Consider the following 27,434-nt stretch of genomic DNA (forward strand, 5'->3'; position numbering starts at 1 on the left):
GTTACGGATTTTTAATTGATAGATAGCTCTGAAACATAACTGTCATTCGCTCAGAGTTGAAACACTGCTTTCATTTTCTGAAATCAAGGAATCCACTCTGATGGAAGTGGATGCAATACGCTGCCAAAACTGGCTTCATATGTAGCTCTGATACATTTATTATTAAAACGTCACTAAAGCTAGGAAATTCCACAGCTGAAGTTTTGCATGTGTCCATAGCAAAGAAAATACATAAACACTTCTGATTTGGTGATAATGAAATATGTAAGTACAGCATGTACTGTGCATTTGAACCAATAAGCTGCAAATATTGTTGAAATGCCTATCGAAAAGACAGTTAGTGTTTGTAAACAAACTGTCTCAAATATAAATTTAAAATAAGGACAGACATTTTCTACTTTGCCGTCTTTGCTATTTTGTGATCTCCAGGATTCAAATTCACTACTATTTTTGTGTTTTAGACAGCTTCTGAAATAACACATTTAGGGACTTTCAGGCATCCTTTCACAATATTTGTAACAAATTGGAGGCAGAGGACAGAGAAGATTTGCTATCATTAAGTAGAAGTCATAATTTCTAAAGTAGTTTCATTTACTTCCACATTAAACATAGTGTTTGACGGGCTGCAGACTCATTTTAATAACAATAAGACTTACAAGAGCAGCCAGGCCACTCTGGAGAATAAGGTGGCTTCCAGACACCGTCCTCATAAGCACAATAGTAATTTTCACTCGAGCCTTCTGAAAAGCTGTAACCCTCTGCACAGCGCAAAGTGCAATTAACTCCCACTTCATCTGATGTGCATGTAAAATCACCATTCACAGGCTCAAATATTTCACAGGGGGAACCTATGAAAAATACAAAGATTTATATCTTGATGAATGTGGTGAAGTAAGCAAGCACACAGGAAAACAGCACTGATAGGATTTCTGAGTTCCTAGTATCAACCTAATCTTGCCTCTCTTGAAGTCTGTGGAAGTAGTATTTGTTAATTCCATAAAGGCAGGATCAGACTACGGCTAAATTATTCTCAAACTCTGACACTGGAATTTGAAATCCAGAAATGTGAAGACTTAAAAAAAATCGTGATACGTATGAGAAATTAAAAAAACTCAGAAACGCAAAACCCCAGCCCTTCTGTACTTCATCTTCAAAGGTGGATGCTCATGCATGTACTTACTAAAATAATACAAAACATTAACCTTAATTTTTACATGAACTTTCACACAATGAATTTTAGCAAACTGTGTTACATTTTGATTTCTGAAACATTATCCATTCTGCAGTACTGCAACAAAACATGGACTTGTCAGAATCATCTTAGAGGGACTGACTGCAAAACATCAGTTACGACTTATTTTACAGACCAGTTGTGAAGGAGACTGTGAATCTCTGAAAAAATCACATCAGAAACACTGAACCACAAAAAGTCTGAGTTGGTGTAGAACTTGAAATAATGCCAATTATAAGCACTGACCTGTTCTTTTTAAGATTTATAGCAAATCAGAAATTAGCACAATCATTTGTAAGTTACCTTTTTAAAAGCTATAACCAAAATTTCAGTCCGCATGATTTTAAACTGTCTCTTCACTAATAGATTTTTTTTAATACAGATGTCCAACTAAGACATAAGCATTAAAGAGCAGAGATTAAGTAGAATTTTCATCCTTAATACTTTATCTGCCAAATTATTGTTTGGCCTTTAAAGAAGAAAGTGAACTGCAGGGAAAAGGTGTCTATGCAATAAACACAAATGCACAGGTACAGCCAGCTTCTAAAATCTAAGGAGTGTTCTAGTACAATATTTGTAGCTGATTACAGAAATATTTCCATAAAGTTTTAACTACAGATTTGAATTATGACTTCAATAACACCCATCAATTGATTTCACATGGTATCTGTTACTGAGGAAAAAAAAAGGATCCATTACCATAAGCTTTACTGTTTAATGAATGATAATTTCAGTGCTTTTAGACCTAATTTGAATTTACAGGACTAGGTTCACTGCTGTGCTTCCTCAGTCTTAGACAACATATTCACTGGTACTAACAAATATCCTGACTGCCTTCAAGTTCCTCCAATACAAAATGGGAATAACTAAAAGAAAAACTGGAGACTAATTGAAAAATTGGAGTAGCATTGCATCCTTTACGATATTCAGTTAAAACAATGCTATACACGCTTGACCGGAAGATTAAGACAACAAACCTTTGATGACAATGTGAATCTCACATGTCCTGTTATTGCCAGAGGGATCCATGGCTGTGTACTGAACTGTTGTCTCTCCTTTGGGAAAGAGATCTCCAGGTGCATGACTCCTAGTGACAGTCAGTGGAGAACCTTAGAAGAGTTAAAAGACAAGTTAAAACATCAGTAAGTAAAAAACAGTTGATCACACCTATCTTGACACATGGAGAAGGAAATGGCAGCATATCTTCCAAATCCTAAACTCCAACGGATCAACGGTGAATATGTTGAAGTTCCCTAGCCTTCCACTGTTGCGTGCCTGTTTTGAGGTGCACTTTCTCACCTGAATTGTCTGAAAATTGTGGTTCTTCCCATGTTGCCGGGTACTCATTCTCTACTGCTTGCACAGGTGGTGGAGATCTGCATCTGTCAATTACAGGAGGTTCTGCATCTGCAGAATTTGAAGGGATGGCATGACATTAGCTTACTGAACTGCTGCCACACTCAAATGAAATCTATAATCAGAAGGAGTCAGGTAAACAGCAGTTTTAAGTTCACATCAGAAGATACGGCAAAGTTAGGTCCACGCTTGAAAGCTACTGCAGCTGGTAGATGCTGAGGGAACAGACAAGATTAATTCTTCTGCTGAACTCACAGTTTCTGCATCCTGTTTGCCTTCTACAGAGTAAACCTTGTTAAGAGGACTACTGAATAACACAACTGTCTGACAGAAATACTTGAACAATGATTTGCATCAGCAATGTGTGGGAACCTTGGAAATTTTCTTGGAGTCTTTAAAGAATAAATATATATATTATGAAGGCAATAAGTGACAACACAATAAAGCATTGATCTACCAGTGTGAGGAGAAATCTGAACATTCAGAAGTAACAGCAGAATAAAACACAACCCAAACTGAACATCTGGAAGCAATGACTGCACACTACACAAACTGTGACCCAAGATCAGCACAGCATTTACAGAGATGATATTACTCCTGGGCTTATACCTGCACAGATAAAGTGACTCACAGTCTCTTTCTGCACAGAATTAGAAGGTTTCAACCATGACAGACTTCTTTTCCCAAGGGATTTTTACTAGCACTTACCAATAACCTTGACAATGAATGTACAGCTCGCCTCATTGCCCGACTTATCAGCTGCTGTGTAAGTAATGGCAACTTCGCCAATTGGGAGAAGAAACGGTGGTATGAAAGCTGGGGTAACGTGAATCGAGACCTTTTATAGGAGAACACTTGTTACTTAAAAAACACAACTGGTTAGTAATCATGACACTTATGTTTCTAGAAACGGCCACAAAATATATCCTTTGATGTCAAACCTGCTCATTCTTAATGCAAATAGCCTCTTCAAGCAACAAGGGTGGACAGAGTGCCTCACAACAGAGGCACTCACAACAGAGTGCCCTGCTCTCCTTCTTAAGACTGCCTTCTTTATAGCAACAGGGATTTACTCAGATTTGGACTCTGACCTGCTGCAGTTTACAGCACTGTGCTTTAACAAAACTCAAGACTGACTTGTTTGCCTCGTTGCACTGAACACACACTACACCAGCCCAGAACCTGCTTTTTCTGCAACGTAGCTCTGAGAGATGAGTGGAGCAGACAGTTCTGGGCTGTAAGTACACGTCCATTTTTAATCTACGTATGTTTATGAGTCAATAGCTCACAGATGCTTCAAAACATTCTGTCACGGGGAAGGAACTTGACTTTCGGAGTAAACAACACTTACATGCTGTCCACAGCTCTTTCATATGGGTTAGAACTGTCTTAAGGAACTTGTCTTTAAAAGACCTGATTTCATATGAACAAAGAAGTTTATCTGACAACCACAGCTTTGACAAACCTGCTACAACTAAGAGCAAAGGCACTTAGGTTCTATAGGTCAATGAATGACCCTGTGTCAGCAGAGCTACAGTACCCGACCTGCTACAGCAAAAAATGTGTAAACTGAAACCTCTTTTATTGGGACAGCTCAGCTTCCAAGTGCAAAAACCTCCTGTATTTGCAGTAAATTAAAAGCACACACAAAGTCACTGTTCCTCTGCTGACTCATGATAAAGCATTCAGTTGCTGTAACTTGATCATGTCTGAGCCTGTAGGAAACCTTACTCTTTATGTGTAACTCTGGAGCAAGTTTTCCTTGTAACTCTATTTCCAGATTTCTGATACTCATAGTAGCCAAAGGCCCACGTCCAAACCTTGCCTTGCATAGGAAAATGAGATTTTTCTTTCTCACTTGGGAAGCTGAAACAAGTTTTTACTTATCACAGTGGGTTCTTGCTAGCCTTTTAGATTAATGAACTGGTTTATTTCCTTCTGAGAAGAGTTTATTAAACTTCTTCACATTCTAAGAGCTCATTTTTTAAAGCAACTGTCTCCATCTTATAAACAAGTGCACATTCTTTCTTTTGACCACATAAATTAACCATATCAAATTTTATGCACTTAAACACCATGAAAAGTGTCCTATGACTGTATAACCGTAACCAAGACAAAAAATGCTGAATTCTCAAGATACAAATTTTTCAGTGGATTTTTCTACCCCTGCTTATCAGACAAAAGAAATTCTAGCGGATCATAAAATTAAATTGAAATAGCTACCTACAGAAAAACTGTCTCTAGTCAAATGTATAGATTTTAACTTGCCTCATCTCCAGAGTTATCCTCAGCTGTTGGTACCTGCCAGCTGATATTAGCAGAGTTATGATGTTCCAGAGTCTCAGTCTCAATATTTTCTGGACAGTGGATCCGAGGAGCTTCAATATCTGATCCAGAAAAAGACAAACTAAGTTTTATATGGAGGCTTATAGAAACAAAACCTCTGTAACAGTTAGACTGCAACTTGCTATAACCACTGGTTTTTGTGCTGCATGGAATATAAATGCATGTATTTTTGCAAATTTCCTGTATCTGTCCCTTTCCAATTGTTGTCTACTGGCTCACACATAGACAGTAATTTCTCCTGCGGAAGGGCCTATTTTTTGCTGTGTTTTTGTACACCACTGAGCATAGTAAGACTCAGGTTTCCACATACAACCATAAAACAGGGAATAAATAAGACAGAATGAATTTATTTCTCTTACTATTCATCCATTCATTACACACATACACTCATTAAGAAGAAACAGTATCTCTGTCCTTTCACTGCCCACACACATGACACATACAGAAGAAAACACTTTTTTTCTGATAATCAGTGACTTAAAAAACCCAAAATATTTGTGACATGATAGATATACTGCTAACAAGACAGCAGTGATTCTCAAATTCCCTGGAGCATGGTGTGGAACTGACTAGAAAGAAACAATGGCAATATTTCTAGCATCAGTTGCTGGAAATGTTCCTTAAGAAACTCCTGCTACAAGGAGGACATGTAGGACAAATATAGTCTTCTTGTGACATATGTGATAATGCTAGATAGTTTCAAAGCACTGGCGGTAGAATTTGGGAAACATCACCACCAACATTTAAGCCTCAAGTTTCTCCGACAAATTTAAGTACTTTTTCATTTTCCTGGCACAGGGCCTCCCACAACATTTGTGGTTAGGTTATTCTATTGCTGCAGTGTTGTTTGATAAATGGTCTCTAGACTCATGAGACAAGGATGCATTCAGCTCTGAACTCATCAATGCCCAAGAGACTTTAAAACAACTCAGAATTGATATCACTTATATTTTTATTACTAAATAGTTCCAGTAAAGACATAACTTAGGCAATTAAACCTCTGTAATTAAGAGTGCAAAGCAATAAATACAAGTAATTTTGCCTTCCTCTGAACTCATTCTGACAAAAATTTTATTAGAAGTGCACTCTTTTAAATAATTACTGCTTACAGTTCACACACCCCAGACCACAGCCTTCAAGGCTGGGGCAAATTCCATTTAAAAGTGAAATTCTGTAAAAAGACTAACAAATAAGTCAGAAAGAAAATAGCTGTTTTGAACTGGCCAAATATGTTGGCAGCAAAATAGAGAGAGACAATAACAAGAATGAAAGCAATTGAAATGCAACTGCTCATTTTTACTACAGAAGAATAACCTTCGGAGTTTCTTGATGTCTCTTATTTTAGGGTTTTATGCACTAGTAATATCTAAAAGCTTGAACCCAAGCCATGCTGCTTTATCTTGATCTAAACACTTCAGCTTGTAGCCTTGTGCTGAGATCCCATCAAATATTAAAAACTGTGGTTTGGCACAGGTTTATACAAAAGATTCAGAAAAACAATGTGGTACATCACAGAATGGGAAATAATACGTTTAAAGAGAGGTATAAAATCTCCCTGGCTGTTGCAGAGAAAAAAGTTCCCACCTCAGTTTCTGTAGTGACCTGGCATGATGACTGCCATAACTATTTTCTGTACTGTTCTTTCCCCCAGTGGCTGGCGAGGGCCCCAGTTTGGGGTGGAAGCATTAGTTCTAGGAGCACAATAGTTCATGAAAAGGTGAAGAGTATATTCCCAGACAAACTGCACTTTTGCTTGTATCCTCCTATAATCCAAAGCCAAACTCCTTCTAACTGAGTGTGCATGTGTGTAAGAGAATAAATAACCTCACATTTCTAGAAGAGGTGGGTAAACAGGCATGTAACCATCTTCCGCCCATCTTTATCCTCCGGGCACTTGTGTCAGCCAATTTTGGTCTTAACTCTTGTGCACTGTTGCTCAGGGCATGTCAACAGCCACAGTCAGTTCAAAGGCAACTGAAATGAACCATTCCTCCATAATCTGCCTATCAGCCAGGGTTTACACAGTGTTTACACATTTGCTCTGACTACAGGGCTTACACAAACCCGTGCTAAACCAGTAACAGTACTATTATAATTGTTGTTTTACTAGGAGTGTGGGTTCCACTTTGACCATCTTTAAGCTAAGAGTTTTCAGTTCTATTCTGCAATTTCAAATTTACCTGTGCACCAAGTCTTTTAGGAGGCACCTTCCCAACAACAGACTTACTAGATGGATCCCAGGAGACACAGTTGACGATAACCACTATAAGATGGAACTCAAGCAACCTCTGAATTCCATATTTTTATTACAAACAGCAAGGAAATCTGACAGCCAGGCTATAATGGTATAAGCCACACTTCTTACAGACTGTTTAAATCAAGCTTTCCCCAGTTCAAACCTGTCCTCACCCAGTTATTTACTGTGTGCTTCCCTTCAATCCTGAACACATGTGTACACAGGAATGATTTTGTTCTGGTCTCTACCTTTACACAGAGCCTCCTGGATGTTTGCACTCCATCTCCCAAATGAAATGCACCTTAGTTCTTCTCTAGCTCCAGACAAGGTGAATCCTTGGGGACAGCTCAGCTGGCACACAGTCCCAGAAACGGCAGGCTCCAGCCCACATGTGGGAGGGAGAACTGTTACACCTGCTGGTTTCTGGAGGATGGGGCAACGCATTTCTGCAACAGACCAGTAGGACATGTCTTTTAACTGACACACAAAAAGTATACATTCAAAAAAATTTGCAAATTTAGTCATAGATCATAGGACAACTCAGAGGGAACACAAAGTACATAGACTTTTTAAGAGTCTGCATGTGCTATGAGTGCATCAAAACTGTAAGACTTCCTGGAGCTTTGTACTCCAGTGCTGAATGAAGTAAACAGCACCCAGGATATTAGGTTTGCTATTCTCTTCGTCATGCTTTTCATGCCAGCTGACCTTCCCTATTAAGTCAGGAAGGGCTGCTGATTGCTTAAAGGCTTAACATGGAAGTTTTGAACTATTTTATTACTAGAATTCACTACAAATTCTGAAGATCATTTGCATCAAAATGTAAACTTACAAAAACTACAATGCACGTAAAGAGGTTCAATTGTCAAAATAGCTTTGTTTCATTTTTGAGCTGTTGTTTTTACCATATGAGGCAAGAAACATTACTTATACTTCAGACATAGAAGCATTAACAAACAGGGCAAAAAGGGGTATCCCATGAATGAAATTTGTAGACTTTCAGTAGTGTTTCTTACAACAGGTAACAGAAAAATATACAAGAAAAATGCTTCATTATTTATAGCCAATGAGAAGATTTATAACTCTCCCTAGCCAGTGAAGAAAACAGACAAGTCTTTACCTAAAGGGCACACAAGGAACAACTCAACTCAGCTATAGAAGGGAAACCTCTGTTCATCTCTCAGCAATGATTTAATGACCCAGAAGTGATTCACATTCAGAACGCTTCATGTCCCTTTCCTCTCCTCTCCCAAAATACGCAGTGAGTAACTGAAAACTGGTTCTTCTGCATGAAACAAAATGTAAAGAGTCTAAATGTTTCCTACCCCTTGAACTCTCAATAATAAAACCGTGTTTGAAGTCCACGCAATTAATAACTGCCCTTCATTTCAACAGGACGCAAAGATCACAAATGTTAACACATTTGTTCACTTCAGGCAGACACTGCTGACTATGCAATGTAAAACAACTCCATCAGAAAAAAAAACCTCCAAACTCTAACTTTGGTTGCTCATCACAGGAACGTAACTGACAAATTGCAGAAAGATCAGAAATTGGAAAAAAACAATGTTTGAAAAGACAAGCTAAAAGCATTCAAATGTATACTACAGAGAGAACAAGTAGAAGAATGGCTGCGAAAGGTGCAAGCATGAAAACCAGAGGAAACTGCAGCTCTTCTAGAAGCAGTAACAGCCCTCCTGGTTGAGATGTTTCCAACTATACTAGCAAAATCCTAGTAGAGCACAATCCTGAAACATCTGCCAAACATTCAGGATAACCTTTGGTATATCTACCCTGAGGGAATCTCTTCTAAGTGGGCTAAGTTTTTACCAGGAAAAAAAAACCCCTGTAATAGTGTTGTTTAGCTTTTTTATCTTCCAGAATTTGATCACGTTGCCCCAGAAAGTCTGGACTTCATGAGGAGCAGAGTGATATCCATGATATTAGTCATATGGATAGAGAATTAACAGAGAGGGAGGAAAAAAGTACTTCTAAGGAGAGACAAAGATCTTCTTTCGTCTGCAACTGCCTGTGATGAACTGTACTAGAATTCTTACCATCAACAGGAACGTCAATATTTTAATATTAATATTTTAATAAATGAAAAGATTATCAAGCAAATCATGCTTTTTTCCTTCAACTGCTTTGCAAACACGTTTCAGTGAAAGAATTGGCCAACTGCAACTACAAGCGTGGTGCAGTAATTCTTTCAACACTAGGTGGCATCAATACCGTAGATGCCATCTGTATTTTTGTGGTTTTTTTCACTAAACTTTGAACAAAGCAAGGAGAACAGGATCTTGCAAAATTCATTAATTTTAATGTCCTGGATATTAATCTTTCTCCAGTGGGGAAGAACACACAAGAACATGACAGTGGAAATTATTTTTTCAAACTGGACAAAGGATAAAGCTTCCCTTTTCAGCAGGTATTTTGTTTGTAAGCCATCTCTAAATATATGCAACCTACTCCAAAACAACTCATTGCTAACAGCATCTTCATGAAAAATACAAAAATTTAAAACATATGTAAGAGCCAAACTTGCATTAGCTTCCAGTCTCTTGCAAAAAGATGCATGACAACAGACCTCACGTAAGTGATTGTAAACAACCCAGGCTATGTTATGGTACGGTGTCAGTTATGGTTAACAGATGGTTGTGTTACTGACTCAGTGAGCTAAGTTTTAAATACGGTAACCTTTGCACTGAAGCACACTTAAACTGAAAAGCATACAGAAAAAGAGCTAGGAGAGTAGCCTGAGGTCCAGGAAATCTGTTTCAAGGCAAAAGACCAAACCCAGTTCCACTCTATTTTTCTAACAGAAGGGTAGGAAATAAGTAAGTCATCAATTACAAATGCCTAAATACAGCAAGATTTCTGGTATATTTCATGTAGCAGATGATAAATAATAGTTAGGAGCTGTTCAGACTAAAAACAAATGGAGAATACCTCCAAGATAATGATGAACATGCAGAAAATTAATACAAAGGGCAGTTTTTGAGGAGGACATGATATTAGTCTTCTGATTTGCATCCTTCCCTGAATAAAACTCCACACATCCATACTGAACAAGAATGTCAGCAGGCTTGTTCTAAATATCAGTTACAACAAGAAGCAGCTGAGACCTTTTCCAGCTAACACTCTTCCCTCTGTGACAATTAACGGTAACTTTTATACTAGATTTTCAGACTCAGCAAAAATAAGCTATTGCCATGGGTAATCCAGGAATGAAGGCAATATTGCACGGTATGAAGAAATCTTCTGATATAGAGTAGAGCTGGATTTTAATAATCAAAATGCTAAGCTAGGAAGGATGAATTCAAATGATGAATACAGTTAATCTTCCAATTATAATCTTCCAACAGGATTTCAGGGTCCCTTCCTTTTGAAGTTAATTGAAGTTTTTCCACTGACTTCAAGAGAAGAAAGATCACGATCTCTTAACAAACTCTCTTGATAAATTAATACTTGTGGATTATTTTCATCATTTTAGAGAACATATCTACAGTTAGAAATTTATTCTTGTCTCATGCAAAGTCCAGACATTTAACTCTGTGGTGAAGCAATAAAAAATAGCCACAGGTTCACACCAAGTAACCTCACTGGTATCACATTTACTGGACCCAGATGATATGTACTTCACCTCAATTTTAGTCAGCACTGGATCAGCTTCTGAATTGCTGGACTTCCAGCTTGTGCTTTTTTTTTTTTGCAGTGTATCCTTGAAAGTATTTCAACTGTATTTCTCCTTCTTACCTTTCTAAGCTAATTTAATACTTCTCACAAGTCCTAAATGGGTACTTCTGAAATCTCCAGTCCTTTATTTTTGGAACAGCAATATGTGCTTACCCATCCTTACACAGCTGGTGTGACCTCTGAATCCTGCCTTAGAGGTGCTTGGTCCCTAATGTGCCTAAACTCTTATTTCCTGCTGGGAGTTCAGCAAAAATGACACCTGCCACACCTCTACTCAGCATTCACAGTACCTGGCTAACATACCTTGGTTCTTGTCTGGAGGTCATCTTTAGCTTTAAGATGGCAACTCAAACTCCTGCTTGTTCACATTTAATCTGTAGTATAGATCTATAACTTGCATGTTTCCTACAAAACATTGTGTGACAGTGTCTTAACGTTCACCAGATGCAAAAGCCTTTTATTTTCAGCTCTTTGAGCAGGATTCAATGATAATCTGTCTACTTTCTCCGTTTACAAATGCCTTGGCCCTCTCCAGCTTTTAAGACGTGAATAAAACATCCACAGACAAATCTTCATTCCTATCTTAGCTTCACCCGATATTAAAATAGGGAGAGTTCCTCATTCGTGACAGCACGTTAGAAGAGGCTGCACTCTGACATGAACAGACGGAGTGTGATCAGATACGTACCCACACACTTCGGCTCCTTTGAATCCCACTGCGAGGTTCCCTGGCAGGTGAGTTTGGTGTTTCCTTCTATTTCATAGCCCTCATTGCAGGTCACAAAACATACCGTCTTATAGGAAGTATCAGCCATTGAACAATTAATGTGTCCATTTTCAGGAGCCTGAAGTCTGGGACACGTTCGAACTGCAAAAGGTAAAAAAACCCAACAGTTCACTCTACAGCACTGAGAATCAGCGGAGTTACACTAGTTTGCCCAGGTTTTCAGGAGTGGGATGGGTATTGGCTTCCACATTAGCTACAGTAGTTTGTACAAATTTAGGAAATAGGGCTGGAACAGGGCTGATTTTTTTCAAAGGCTTGATGCCTTCCTCTTCCTGAAATGGAGTCTTACACAGGATGCATGATGTCGGGCACACATTTCCAAGCTCCCCTAAGTTCTGATGAATGTCCACGCTAGCAAACTAACTGTGCTCAGAAATGTTCCTAGTCATCAAAGGCATCTGGCACACACTGTGTGGCTTGTGCTAGTAATGCCTATCAGCCTTCAAAATGGAACAGCTGCAGGCAAATAGAATCTTGTGGAAAAATGTGTATCTTCGGAAGTTTCTAATCCCCTAGCCATGCCTCAGAGTTCTTCGGGGAATTTCCAATAGGCAGTCTGGCACGGGCTGACTGCAAACGAGGGAAGATGCTAACAGCTTCCTAACAGGGCAGATGACAGTGTCCCAGTGCTCAGGAATATTCTCAGGCACTCTGAGATATGTATTGATGTAGACACAGACATGTGTGAGCCTCCACAAATCAGAACAGCAGGCATTCATCATGTGGGAAAGAGAGAGACAGGAAGAAGGAATACAAGACATTCATAGACAACAGGACCAGGAGAGATGAAAAGGAAGAAATCAGGCTGTTACTGAGACAAAAGAGACCCTTTCAGGTGTCGGGCTCCCCACGGAGTTAGTCCTGGTGGCTGCTCAGCACAAAGGTCTTTCTCCTGGCACATCTCACAAACGCTGCAAGCAGCATGATGCCAAGGAGAACGTAGTCCTATGCAGGATGCGTGTGTAGAAAGGGAAATGGAGCATGGAGGGTGATCCTCAGATTGTCTTACAGTTTTGTTACTGAACCCTGATGCTGCAATTTAATGCAAAGCTACACTGTAATTAAGGCTAATACTAAAACAGCTGAATGATAGTAAGAGGAAAAAACTAGTAGCACTGCTATGGCCTGGATTTATGTTCTTTGTTTCAGTGTCGTAAACTCAGGCTCTTCTGCTAGGACCTCTTTCCTTTGCACTGTCTCCAGCTCTCCTCCTCTTCAGCCAGTATCTTACGCTTCTGCATTTGTCCCCTTGCTCCCCTCTGGCACAGACACTGCCTGGCCTTTGCAGCCCTCGAACAGCTCAGTGTACACATCTACTGTCTAGCAATGACTATGTGATGATGATACATGTACCACAGCTGAGTGATAGCAAGCTCAAATTTGTAGATGCCCACTAGGGTCCTAGTGCACCTTTTTCTTCAATAATTCATGCCTCTCTCCAATAATTAGCTATTGTTTTTCCAATACCAGTGGAAAACTTGTATGGCTGAAAACCCTGCTCTCAGCTACAGCTGGCAGATACTGCTCAGTAAGTTCAATAGTTATTAGGGGGAGAAAATCATACAAAGGCGAACAGCATGACTGCTCAAAAATATAATTTAAAAGACTACCATTCCCTAAATTCTGTTCTCCCTGGATTGTTTTCCACAGCTTCTGGCAGGAAGGCAAGCTCTGGTAACGGGTGGCTTCAGAGACCTGCATGACTTCTCCGCTGTGGTTTGGGATGCCGATTTTACCCACTAACCCATCCTTGCTACTGCCTGGTAGGAGGCAAACCACAAGCTCCTCTCCAAAAGCACTCCAAAGTAAACTAGCTTGGCAACTTTCTCTCCTTTTCCCACCAGTTGTTTACTCCGCACACTGATGAGACAGGACATGCCTACAAGTGGACACATGAACTGAACAGACCACTGTACACCCTCAAACTAATAAATAGGCAGATACCCTGAGTGCTCCTTCAAATGAAAGCCAGCTGTATAAATGCCAGTAACTACAAGCTCCTTGAAGCTACAAAAACCACACATTAAATAATGCCTTTTTTCGAAAACAGCCATAGTGGCACCTGAGTGGGGAAAAAAAAAAGTCTGTAGCAAAAACATATGTATATTGGACAGGAAAGAAAGGAAAAAAGCCATTCAGATGCACCCAATGTATCTTTGCATTACCACTGTCTCATGTTTACTCTCTGAAAGTACTATTCTTCCTGTGCCTGCATATACACTGGCATCCTCTAGGAAGTGTATTTAGAAGTATAAAAAAAGATCTTGAAACTTCCATTTTGCGAGAGGCACTCTGAGCTTCAGAGCAGCTTCCTAATAAGCTGTATCTTAGCCGTAGCAGAATGAGTAGGAAAGACATATTTTTATAGCTGAATCACACATGCTTTACAAACAACAGAACGGGCTTTCTCTTTTAAGGTTTCTATGGAAGCCTTTAATACCCAATCAGTGGTAAAAGGAACCAAATGCTACCAAACTCTATGACATTATTGAGGAAACCTGAATGAATTAAGAGCACTGAGGGAGGCTCTCAGCAGCGTTAATGTGCCTACAGAGAAGGCACTCCCCTCCACTATCTGCTAAGTCTAGCCTGGAAGAAATGCATAGCTGCAGTGCTCCTGTCTTCTTAGTGTTTCAGTGTTCACACTTACTCACTGTCTCCGTATGGCTCTGGCAGAAACCTGTAACTGAGCCCGTGTTACCCTGGCTATGGTTCCACGCATTTAACACAAAACGATCCTCTTGTCAATAAGGCATTTTCCACGAGCAAGAAATATTTCCATAAAGCCAACAAAAAAAACAACAACCGTATATTCCACTTGCTCTGGATTTTCTCCTAATACATTTTTCTGGATTAAATACATGCTTTGTAGTTGTTTTTTTCACGGGTCACTGTTAAATGCATGACATGACTGCATTAATCACTTTCTAATAGCACAGCAGATTTTAGCTAGCAGAATAACTGAGGAATATTTAATGTCAAAATCTAAAGCAATGAAAAGGGATTTTCCTTCGCTTACTCTTCCTAATTTATGTGATAAAATACTCCTGGGATTAACAAGACAGCTATAAACTATGCCTTTGATCTTGCTCCCTTTCATAGTCTGAGCAAATCAAGACTAGCAGATCCAGCATATCTAAAGGTAAGCTTTTTAAATATTTTTTTTAATTGGAAGTCTTCGGTATGATGGAGAAAGGCACAAGAAAAACAAAAATATATCCCTTGAATGCTTCAAAGTATATTAACTCAACATCAAGACAGTATGTCAAGGCAGACTCTTCCCTCACCTTTCAGACAAATTCCCTGTTAAAGGAAGATCATGCACCAAGACCTAACAGGTGAATAGTTTTAAATGCTCCAGAAAGTTTTCCAAATACTAGAGTCTTCCACTTCTCTACTAACAGTGAAGATGAAGGATCCCTTCTCTGTGGCTGACTGCAGCTTTCCCCAGATTTTTTGCACTGCAGGCTACTGTGTGACAGAAGCTTTGACAGGCAGGTGTTCCTTCCCAGTATCCCAGTCCAACTGAAGTAGCATACATGTTCAGTCTACGTTTTGACTGCTGGAAAGTCAACAGCTCTAAGTCTAGCTTCTCAAGATACCCTCACGGTAATGGCCATCAATTTATTTTCTATTGGAAGGTTCTCCTTCCTGCCTTCTGCCACTGGAAGCTATAAAGGAAGTCTAAATTTTCCAGGATTATCTGAAGGATCCTGCAATGTACGCAGAAATAAACTGCTATACAACAATGCTCCTGAGGAACTTATCTCTAGCTCAGATTCCTCCTTTCAGAACCATGACTTGCTGTTTCTTTAGGGATTGCAATGTTTGCTGTAGTGGCATAAAGTGCAAATGCCTCCAAAGATCTATTCCACCTCTTTCCCTGAACTCACGGCCAGTGCAAGAGATACAGAAGGAGCTGATGACTTCTCACTTACTAGCTTCCAGTGGAGAATAGCAATGGCAAGTGCATTCAACCCAAGTTAAACTCGCTGAACTACAACCTGTGGCTGCTGAGGAGATGAAGGCTGCTATCCGTTTTTTCAGGCCCTCCTTGGAAGACATACCAGACAGGACTACATGGGGATACAGCTCCCCTTCTAAATAATCAAGAACCCAAGGTTAGGGAGAGACAAGTGATAACAAAGCAAAACCGTGTTCCTAGGCACTTTTAAGAGCTCCAGAAATAACATTTTTCAGGATGCTCTTTCCCATGTCTCCTCCCTTTCACACCTTCTGTTTATTTCTTTCCCAGCTGACTTTCTTTTACAGTGAACTTCTAGGATACTGCCAGTTGTTCCCTAGTGACACTTCACTCAAAATTATTCTGAAGACTATGCTCAAGGCCCAAGCTTTTCTATTCTTCATAAGAGGGAACTGTAAAAAAGCAAAATGGAATTTTCCCATGGTTAAGGTCTCGCAATGCCAATGCTTGTCCATGCCAGGAGTCTGATGGATATTCTGTAACACTCATGTTGGCAAGGTCTTGTTATATGTTTGACTACTTCACAGGTTCACTGGATTCACATAATGTAGATAAAAAACTCATAGAAATTAGATGGAGAGAGGTTTAAGGAAAAAGAGTGTAGATCCACTTGCAAAAGACTGTCTGCCTAGTAAATACTGCTCTGCATTTTCTACCGTAGATATCCTCCTTCCATTTTAGGAAGGCGGGAAATGGAGTGATTGGAGTGGGAGTTTACCTTTGGAAAAGTCTTTTGCCCAAGACCTAGCAGTATTCGATCTGCACACTCAACTAGGCAGTGAGCAGAGAAAACCACTGTTAAGAACAAACTAATCCAGCAGAAAAAGACTTTTCAAACACACAATGTCCATACCTCTGCAAGTAGCCTCTGATCCAGACCACTGGCCATTTGGCTGACAAAGCCGGATGCTGCTTCCCACGAGATCAAATCCTGCTTTGCATCGGATCCCGCAGGCAGCATTAAAGTAATTGTTGCAGACATTCTGGACAAAGTAACCACTTTCAGGGGGCTTCAGTTCAGGGCAGTGAACAACTAAATAATTAAATAACCACAACAGAGTTACGATGCTAGCTGGAGCGCAACAGGCTACTGAAGGAAAACATTTTTTTTCATTTCCAAATTCACTTGCAGCTTGGTAGTTTTGTTGTTTTGGAATGACACAGAAAATCTTGCACGTAATTTGACATGTCCTTCACAGTGCAAACACAAATAACAAATTTGTCCCAGCACTGTATTGTGCATTCCAGGAGTATTCTGTTCCTTGATGGAAACACTTACCTTCACAGGTTTGTCCTACAGCACGATATCCCTCTCGGCATGTACAATCCTCAATGGAGGTACTTCCTGGTGGAGAAGTATGATTCTCATCGGGACATGAGGTGCAAGTGCTGATTCCACCTGGTGAACCTTCAGGCTTGTAGGTTCCTGGTGGACAAGCTGTTGAGTGAAAGAAAACATGACAAAAAAGGAGTTGAGGATGTCCACTTTTCACAGCTAGTGTAATTTTTCAGGTGTGCTGCTATTACTCTTTTTCGTTTTTGTTTTTTTTTTTAACCTCATATATCTACTGTCACTTATGGCAGGAGCATTCTCCACATAAAGTGCTGTCAAGTTCTTACAGGGTGAACTAAAGCCCACTGAACTCGGTGGAGGTCTCTCCAGTGACTGCCTGGGGACTGACAGTAAGTCCATGATTAACCTTTTTGAAAAGAGGCCCAGTCCCAGAAGACACACCATATTTTCACTGATAAAAGCTATGCCAACCTCACAAAGACATTCCTGATTTACAGCTGTAAAAAGTTGGTTCAGACATTCAAAACTACATCAAAGTTTAATGTATACAAATTCTTAGTAATAAGCTAACAAAAGCTACCAAAAAACTCTGCCCTTGATTTACACATTATGATTATATACAGTCTACATGCTACACTTGCTAAAATGTATGAACCACAAACAATGAAGCAATTAATCAAAGCAACTGCTCCCTGAAGCTTTTGCGCTCATTTATATACCATTTAATATTTTAAACTCTATTCATCTACGTGCACAAGCCTTAAAGAGATTTAGGAGATGTCTTCAGAGGCAGGGAAAATGCATAGGGAAAAGGCACCTCCCACCTGAGAACTTCAGATTACAGCATAACTCTGAGTCTTACCTCTCTCTGCCTTGAATTCTATGCTTCAGGAATCCACTGTAATAATCTTTATTTATTTCACAAAGGTGATATGAGAAACAGGGCAGTGACTAGTCAACAGGTGCTGATAAAGTGAAGTATTAATTGATCGTATTACCACTTGAAACAGAACTCAAAGACACTTGTGCTGAAAAACATACCTCCTGATGTAAAATTCAGGAAAAATTTTGAGGTTACCTAATATTAATACCGAAACCCTGTGAAAAAAGTGCTAATTTCAATAATGTCAGTGCTTACTATTTTTCCTAATGCCCACACTGTCTCCTGCACACTGCAGCCTCTCATTTACTCCTTTCAGTAGTCACTCCATACCATCTGATGTAGCTCTGGATGGCCTAGAGAACTGTACAAGCCTAAACATTCTCAAGTGCCTTCCTCCTTACATAGAATCACAGCATAGTCTGAGTTGGAAGGGACCTTAAAGGTCATCTAGCTCCAACTACCCTGCCATGGGCAGGGACACCTTCCATCAGACCAGGTCGCTCAAAGTCCCGTCCAACCTGGCCTTGAACACTTCCAGGGATGAAGCATCCACAACTTCTCTGGGCAGCTTGTTCCTGTGCCTCACCACCCTCATGGTAAAGAATTTCCTCCTTATGTCTAATCTAAACCTACCCTCTTCCAGTTTAAAGCCGTTACTCCTTGTCCCATCACTACATGTCCTTGTCAAAAGTCCTGTCAAAAGGCTTTTCCTGTAGACCCCCTTTAGGTACTGGAAGGTCTCCTCTAAGCCTTCTCTTCTCCAGGCTGAAGAGCCCCAACTCTCTCAGACTGTCCTCATAGGAGAGGTGCTCCAGCCCTCTGATCATCTTCACGGCCTCCTCTGGACTCACTCCAACAGGTCTGTGTACTTCTTATGTTGGGGGCTCCAGAGCTGGACGCAGTACTGCTGGTGGGGTCTCCTGAAAGTGGAGTAGAGCAGGAGAATCACCTCCCTCGACCTGCTGGCCACACTGCTTTTGATGCAGCCCAGGATGTGGTTGGCCTTCTGGGCTGCAAGTGCATGCTGCTGGCTTTTGTTGAGCTTCTCATTAACCAGCAACCGAAGTCCTTCTCCTCAGGGCTGCTCTCAATCCATTCTCCGCCCAGCCTGTATTTGTTCTTGGGACTGCCCCAATCCATGTACAGGACCTTGCCGAACTTCACAAGGTTCACACACAGTACATAGTCAGGTGTGCTCTGTTTCTGGAGCAAATCTCTCCTATGGAGGTATATTTCCTGGAGTTCAGAGATTCTAGCAATATCAGTGTTGTCTTTGGTAGATATTGGATCAGGTCTGTTCTTTAAGTTAGGTGCTAAAACACTCTGGCTCGTGTCTTATTAAGACAACCTTCTGTTTTCTACACAACTGGAAAAAAACCCAAACAAACTCAAAAAAAAACCCCCAACAAAACCAAAAGAAAGCCCAGTCTCCTTTTCTTCACCTTTCGTGGGAGATTTGACTTTCATAAGCCAAATGGCTTATACCTCAAAAAATCAACCTGTATGTATGAACAGTTAGCACTTCTTCTTTCCAGAAGGACTATGGTCTTTTGAATAGCTTCCAGACACAATATTTTTGTTTCATTTTCAGAAAAAAAATTCCAGTGATATTTGGAAGAATGCAACCAAGTGGCTAGCAGTTAAGAGCTGATTTTGGGGGCTGTAAATTAGCTTCACAAAACTGTATTTTAAACACACTTTTAAAAAAGACAATGAAAATGCCTAAGCAATAGAAGACGCAAGTACAAACTGAAGCATTTCAGGAGAGAAAAAGGGTAGAAAAATCCAATCAGAATTAGCACTGGGAACTTTTCATTTTTGTTTCGGGAGTTTCAGAAAAACACTTGCAAAAAAATCCCTTTCCTATAGTTCACCTGCTCTGCCCATCCAAGACATTCCTCATGGACTGTTACAGCTTCTTTCCCTTCTTCTGTGCAGAAATCCTGCCCTTGGACGTTAATTCTCTTCTAAATATTCTCTCATGCTTCAGCTGATCATCTCCAAATTGGCTATGTATCAGAGGTATTACTCTGAAATCTTTGAAATACTTCCCTCTCGCACTTTGTGGAAGTATCTGTGCATCCTTGTTAAAAGTAATAGGTATCCAGCAGAAAGTGATGAAGTCCATCCAAAAGGATACAAGAAAGAGTGCAAGTTAAGCATCATGGGAGACCTGCTGTATAACAAAGCTGCCCTCCACATGCCAGCGAAAGCAAATTAGTCTCTTCTGTTCTATGTGTGGTATATAAAATAACATCTAAAAGAAATGTTTCATTTAAAAAGCAACAAAACAACAAAATTCCAACCTAACTTCTCTCTTTCTTGCAGCCTCACCTTAGATGAAGAAGCAACAGCTCTTTTCTGTTTTGAGAATGATGGGATAAAAAATAATCACTCCTTCTACGACATAGGCATTTTTAACAACAAACCCATAATTTGCTAAGGGCTTTGAATTAATCTGTCTTTGATAAAAATGGTTCATTCTGAAATTACACTTACAATTTGCTCTTTTCAGTGAGGCAACAGGAGGTAAATAATACTGTTAAAACGGTTATTAATGTCGCTATTGGGAAAGACACATTTTCCCAAACGTCCTGGTTCTTCTTGTACGCTTCAAACGCTTCCCATCTCCTTTCTAAAAAACTGAACTACATCCTGTCTTGGATTTCTATGTAGAATTTTCTCCAAGCCTGAGTCCCTGGACTGCTCACTGATCCCACATCTCCCTTTGATCTATTCAGCTATGAAATTTCACGCAAGCTACATTCAAAATTTCCACAAGATAATATCAGGTTACAGAGCTATTTCATAGAATCATAGAATCATAGAATGGTTAGAGTTGGAAGGCACCTTCAAAGGTCATCTAGTCCAACCCCCCTGCAAGGAGCAGGGACATCCCCGACTAGATCAGGTTGCTCAGAGCCTCATCCAAAATATTTGAGATCATATAGTCTATCTTGTGATGCCGAAAGATAGTTTAAGAACAGAGCATAAGCACGCTGGCCTCAGTGTGCTTCCCTCACAGCTATAGAGGTTAGTCTGACCACAGCTTAGGTTACAATTATTCAAAATTCAGATATGGAAGAGCAGAGCTTTGGCTATCTGCTGTAGACTGGACTCATCCACACCTGATCCAGTTAAGACTGCAGACCCATCCCCTCCTGCTTCAGACAGCACTACAGCACGGCCCAAGTCTACACACAGCGATGCATTCAGAGGCAAGAGAGAACCTGAGGGGCACGCACATCTGAAGAGCACCTGTGGCCCCATGCATGACCGATCATACAGATGTCTCTCTGGGGTCTCTTCCAAGAACCTATCAGTGCCAAATTTTCATTGCAGTCTAGTCACCAGTCTGCACTCACCAACACACCCTCTACACCAGTAAAAACTGACTGCAGGGAGAGATAATCTTCTCCAGTGCTAATCTGTAAAAACAATTTAAATTTTTTTTCAAGGCTTGCCCCCCTCGCCAACAACGTGGTGGTATAAAAAGTCTCGGAACAGTGTGTGAATGAACCCCTGTCGTAGTTCAGCCCTGATCAGGACCAGACTACGCAGTCTCTCTCTCACTCCCCCCACCTTCCGAGAGAACAGAGAGAGAAAATATAAGGAAAAACGACTTGAGGTTTGAGATAAGGGCAGGGAGAAATCCTTAAAGTTACCATCACGGGCAAAACAGACTCCACTTGGGGAAAACTATTCATTTATTACTACAAACAGCAGGATAATGAGACAGAGAACAAGATAACCTCCCCCCACCCCTCCCTCTTCCCAGGCTTAACATTATCTCTACTACCTTCCCCCCCTGAGCGGCACAGGGGGGAAGAGGGAATGGGGGTTGCAGTCAGTTTATTACATGTTGTTTCACGCCGCTGCTTCATGGTTGGGGGAAGAACTCCTCACATTCCTCCCCTGCTCCGTTGTGGGGTCCCTCCCACGGGCCACAGTCCTTTGTGGAACTGCTCCGGTGTGCGTCATCTCTTCCACAGAGTTCAGTCCCTTCAGAACAGCTGTCCCAGCGGGCCCTCCACGGGCCACAGCCTCCTTCAGGCATCCACCTCCCCCGGTGTGGGGTCCTTCACAGGCTCCAAGTGGATCTCTGCTCCTCCGTGGACCTCCATGGGCTGCAGGGGGACAACCTGCTCCACCATGGGCTGCACCACAGACTGCAGGGGAATCTTGGCCAGGAGCCGCATTACTCCTCCCCCTCACTCTGAACTGACCTTGGCGTCTGCAGCCATTCCTCACAACAGGCTGGTAGATGTCTCTCAGGATCTTTTTTTACATCTTATTCACTTCTCATCTCCTTTCCACTTCTTGCAGCTGGGCCGGACCGAGTCGGGCCCAGTCAGCTGCGTGGCGAGAGGCCAGAGGGTGAGGCCTGCAAGGCCCATAGGCCTGCGCCTCCCCCCCCACTCAGCTTCTTCACATCTTCTCTTCTCTCTTTTTTTTTTCTGTTTTCCCATTCTTAAACACGTTATCGCAGAGGCGTTATCACGGGACATTCTGCTACCAATCGGCTCGGCCTTGGCCAGCAGTGGGTCCACCCTAGGCCTGGCCAAGTCCCCTGAACAAAGGGGAGCGACTTCTAGCAGTTTCCTACAGAAGCTACCACCTTAGGCCCCCCCTCACTAACAAAACCACGACAACCCCAGTGTAAATAGAAACCAATCTGGCACTGTCAAGAATGACAAAAAAGGCAAGAATTTTAGAAACGGGGAAACAATTTTACCGGTATCAGCCTTTAAAAAGACAGGACGCTTAGGTGCACATCTGCAAATATGATCTTCTCAACAAAAGATTTAACTGCTGCCCATATGTGAACCACATTGCTGTGTGCCCAGAAGCGAGGGGAGGAGCAAGGAAATGCTTTTTGTTCAATGTAATTCTCCTCTTGAGAGCAGAGTAGTGAATACTGAGTTACATCAGAAGATTATCTCTTTGTTATAGGAATGAAAGGATATCTGGAAGCAGGGATTAGTGTGCTAACTCAAACAAGCACAGATCCCAAACTCCCCAAGCACACAAAGATGGCTCGTATTGAAGCTGTCATCAACAACAACCTGCCTTCACCAAATCGTGGATATTCACCAATGATTCACATTCAGATTCTATTGTCCATAGTAATCACAGTGTAATAATCTTCTGATCAGAAATGGGCATGAAATAATACATGCCGACTTCGGTGTGGCTGCTGTATTTTCCCCCTCAGTTATGCTCTTCTAGGGTATACAACTAACTGAAAAAATCTAAGACAATCCAGCATGTCTCTTCTGTTTTCGAACACTACAGGGCTTGATGACTTCTTAGACCACCAGTGGAACACACTTTCTTAGTCCTTTATTGACAAAAAAAATTAAGTTGCGCACAGAAGAGAAATAATCTGAAAGGAAATACAAGTTTGCTAGAAACAAAGACCCACAGGGTAGGCATAAAAGCATTTCAGTCAATGCATATGCATTCACAGTATAATTATATGTCAAGACATGGCCTGAAGCTGAACAATGGACATGGAAAGTTAGGAAAGGTAACCAAAAAATCACAGGATAGACTTTGAATTCAGCAGAAATTCTTCTGCTCTGCCTGCCTGCAATAATGCCAAATTTGATATTTTAATCTTCAAGCAGAAGAATTTAACATTGCAAAAGTGACAACACAAACCAAGTTATACTTCAGACAGACACTCACCAAGCATTTAATGCGTATTATCCAGTTTGGCTTGGTTTAAACTGCAAATACTAAAGCCAGTGGCAAAGTTAAACTAACTGTTATTGAATCCATATGATGGCACAGACTCCAGTCTGGATTTAAACAGGTAGAGATCATGTGTCAAAGGGTTCTCCTCTGTGACACAGGGTCACAACTCTTTCTCTGAAAGTATGAGTGTAAATTTTAAGGATAAACAATTCTGCCTTAAAAATGTAAATCTTTTTAAATCCTGGGAGAGCAGGCAAGCTCAATTTCCTCCCCAACTACACTAGTGTATCTAAATCACTGAAATGGAATTATTCTTCATTTATCCCAGTGTAAGAGACAGGAGAGTGAAACTCCATGTATTTCAAAGATTAATTTGAGGGATTTTATATTTTCTTCAATGTATAATTTCTCCCACTAACTACATTTACTAAGTAATCCCTGGTATGAGCTGGTTTTTCCACACTTGATGCTAATGAAGGATCCGATTAAGGGTTTATCTTTTGCGGGACACGGAAGGAATCAGCCAGGCAATATCATGCTCTCTCCTGCATCAATCTGAGCTCTATCCGTACACTGCTACTGTGATGATTGTAGTCTCTAATTCTCATTTCTCCCCATGTGTAAAGCCTAAATGAAATGACACTTTGATGCAAATTACAAATACATAAAGAGATTTTGTAACTCAATCTCCAGACTTCTTAAATGAGGAAAGAAAGTCTACTTTTCCATTTAATCAAACTGATTTTATGCTACTGTAATTATTTTTATGACACTGCTTACATGGACAAGCATTCAACATAATGAAGTGGTGAATCTGTCCCAGAATCAGAGCATACAATGAACAGCTCTTCTCATTTTGGCTAGATGGTGTCTGCTAAAAATGATGCAATCCATAGGTCACAGAATTTCTAAACAATGACCACTGGATGTTTGTACTCAATTCTTTCCCTCTTTCCACAGTTTTTGTTACTGAACATACAGGGACAGGAGATTTTTTGGTTATGTGGATCTTTGACCTGGCATATGCAGTTCTGTAGTTTTATTTATTTGCTAGAAGTTACGTGGAAGATCTAGTGTGAGCCTAGAATGACTTTGAATTATAGTCCAGAACATTAGCACAACCAAAACCTTAGATTAAGTTACATTTATGTGCCTGGAGAAGAACTACAGCCTGAAAAGTGTGGACTCTCTCTTCCACTGTTTTACTTCATCTAAGATTCTTGTGCCTTGGTAACAGCTGAAAAACCCACGAAAATCAGAAGATATGTCACCCTGACCTTGCTGTGTGTGAACCAAGTGCTGTGGTAACTGTATTTGCCATCAGTTATGTTTTAAATTTGCCACCAGGATTGGAACTGACAATAAAGCTTAGTTATTTTACTAAACAGAAGTAAAAACTTTCATGAGGAAGGAATTTGAAAGTAGTTACAGTACATTATCGTGTGCTAAATCTGTCTGCCTTGATACCTGCACCTCTCAACGTGACAAAGTACTACGCAATCAGATTTGTCCAAGGGCTAGGTGTACCCTCTATTAAAACAAGCATTAGGAACAAGGGACTGTTATGTATTCCCTGTAACAACGGCCTGCCAAATAAAATATACTTTACAAGGACAATACATGGTGTCATGGAAGAAATGGAGACCCCTGTTCCATGCCAAACAGCCAGAGACTTCCTGATGCTTTCCACTTACTGCTGCAGCAGAGCAAGTTTTTGGGATGTCTTATAGTGTTAGAATGCAGTGACACCCAACCCTCCTGCCTGCCTCCAAAAACCATTCTGCTGCTGCTGCAGAGTTCATTTATGAGTGTCCTCTGCAAGGGAAGAACGTCAATAACATGGGAGACACACTGACAGAGGCCACACTTGCAGGAAACTCCACAGCCCCCAGTCCCCTCCACTTATTTTGCAGTGCTGTCTCTTGGCTGTTGCTATAACTATTGCATTCTGCAAATGTGGGGCATCAATGTGTCCCAGGATTCTGAAATTTTCAAGTCTATGCTACTAAACCAAACAATGAATCACAGTTGTGGGTTTATCTCCTGGTGTTTCCAAGCAAAAAAAATGCTTGGCTTGGGCTAGCAGAAGAACAGACTACCCCGGCTTCTGAAATGTACCTCACTGGACCTGCACACGAAGATCTTTAAGCCTGCTTCTCAAAGATTTTCCACATTCTGGGCCTCTACTGTAGAGACTGCCTCCAGAAATTACAGCTTTTGTTGTCACATTTAAGTTATCTGGGAAGGTGGGTTTTTTTTAAATCTCCTGTATAGTAGATTTGTCAGAACAGATACTTTGTGCCTATGAAATGTCTTTGGAAAGTTAAGGAGAGAAAAACATCAAAACCTTTGGCAGATACTATAATCCACCTTTCTGCAGTTTGCAACATGTATGGTGCCATAAAAAAACCATGAGGCAGGAGCATGCTAGGATTATAAGAAATACGCAAGGAAGTGGCTTTAGTCAAACATTTGACATGTATGACTTGTACAAAGACGGCAAAAGGAAAACTTAAGCTTGCCTTTTAGTGTAGGGATCAGGGAAGGATTTCTGCTAACTCTCAGCATGTTCTCCAACTCTTTACTATCTCCTGTTATCCCCAGCACGTGCTCTGCATTAATTTCAGACAGCACTGAACCTGCTCATCCATTCCTTAAGTATCCTTCTCAGAGCAACATGACTAGTAATTTTACAAGCTATATGTCTTTTTTGTTCCTATTTAACATACTTTGCTCCATCTTTTTATTAGATGTACAAATATCCTCTCACTGAGGAGAGCAGGCTGAAACAAGTCTGGAGTTTAGCTACTTCTATACATGATACATAGGGTAGAGTTCACTTATTGAGTTTACAGACATTAAAACTGTCAACTCCACTACCAAGTAGGCTGCAGCATTTGGAACGACACTTTGAGATGATCTAGCTCTAGATCTTTAAACACTTCCAACAGTCGTATTTCAGTAGAAATAACTTGTTCATTATAAAAATGAGAATCTTGAATCCTTTCCCACAAGGCAGAAGAACTAGGAAGTTGCCTGGAAGGAGATGCAGTCCCTAGAGTGAACATCCCCTCTCAGCACCTCTCATACACAACGTGGGAAAAAAATCTGCCTGCTGAAGAATATAAGCTCAGGAACTATCACCCCTTGTAAAATTTATGATGCCTACAAGGACTGTCTTCCACAGGAAGGTCTGTCCATGAGCCACAACTGTGCTGAGCATCCCTTGGATGGGACCAGCACATTTAGATAGGATCACTGCAAAGCAATGATTCTGGCTGCAAAAATATCCTCCTCAATAACAGCAGCAGTACTGAGAATATACAGAAAATTCATTTATGCCTCCTTTTAAAACTTTTTAAAAAAGCAGACCAACATGTTAAAAACACGGTGCATGCCTTAAACAGATTCATACTTGAACCACACATGTTCATGAGCTTTTAAAAGTACTTTAAACGTTTTACAATCATAAAAATAAAGACTACTATATACACTTTTACAGAAGGTAACTTCTCTCTTTGTCTCAAAGCACGTAGCTTACTCAGGAATGAAACAAAGAAATCCTGATTCCATGCACTGTATCTTAACTTAAAAAGAAGCCTACCCACGCTTCATTCAAGCTACAAGTTCACAAGATCTACCCTGACAACTTGTGCAATTTGTATACACAGAAATGGTATTCATATATTGAAATGAAACTCCTTTGGTCTAAAACTCAGTGGCATTTTAGACAGTGTTTACACGTTTGCTGTTTGCCTACACATCAAATCTAGCCTTGGTGACACATTTGGAGGGCATACAAAAAGCAAACATAAACACGCCTATTAGCTACAGATATCAGCTCATGCTAGTACTTTTGATTTTTAGAACTTGGATACTGATTTATGTCCTCATGCTCCTGCATATTTTTAAAATGTGTC

The 27,434-nt window shown here is 40.5% G+C and overlaps 1 protein-coding gene across 3 annotated transcripts in view; it reads right to left on the reverse strand.

Annotated features, from left to right (window-relative positions):
* SVEP1 (sushi, von Willebrand factor type A, EGF and pentraxin domain containing 1) overlaps window positions 1–27,434 on the reverse strand; it is a 131,246-nt gene that overhangs the window by 67,744 nt on the left and 36,068 nt on the right. For 2 of the 3 annotated variants that reach the window (XM_086770750.1, XM_086770748.1), the window contains exons 4-12: window positions 16,917–17,075; window positions 16,491–16,670; window positions 11,554–11,733; window positions 7,418–7,615; window positions 4,856–4,974; window positions 3,296–3,425; window positions 2,531–2,638; window positions 2,209–2,340; window positions 657–848 (exon numbers count right to left, since the gene is read on the reverse strand). In XM_086770750.1, coding sequence (XP_086626876.1) covers window positions 657–848; window positions 2,209–2,340; window positions 2,531–2,638; window positions 3,296–3,425; window positions 4,856–4,974; window positions 7,418–7,615; window positions 11,554–11,733; window positions 16,491–16,670; window positions 16,917–17,075 — 1,398 coding nt within the window. The remainder of the gene's footprint in view (window positions 1–656; window positions 849–2,208; window positions 2,341–2,530; window positions 2,639–3,295; window positions 3,426–4,855; window positions 4,975–7,417; window positions 7,616–11,553; window positions 11,734–16,490; window positions 16,671–16,916; window positions 17,076–27,434) is intronic. The other variant, XM_086770749.1, reaches the window with a different exon arrangement.

Source organism: Chlamydotis macqueenii, chromosome Z (genome assembly GCF_036417535.1).
Source record: "Chlamydotis macqueenii isolate bChlMac1 chromosome Z, bChlMac1.mat, whole genome shotgun sequence".
NCBI lineage: Eukaryota > Metazoa > Chordata > Aves > Otidiformes > Otididae > Chlamydotis > Chlamydotis macqueenii.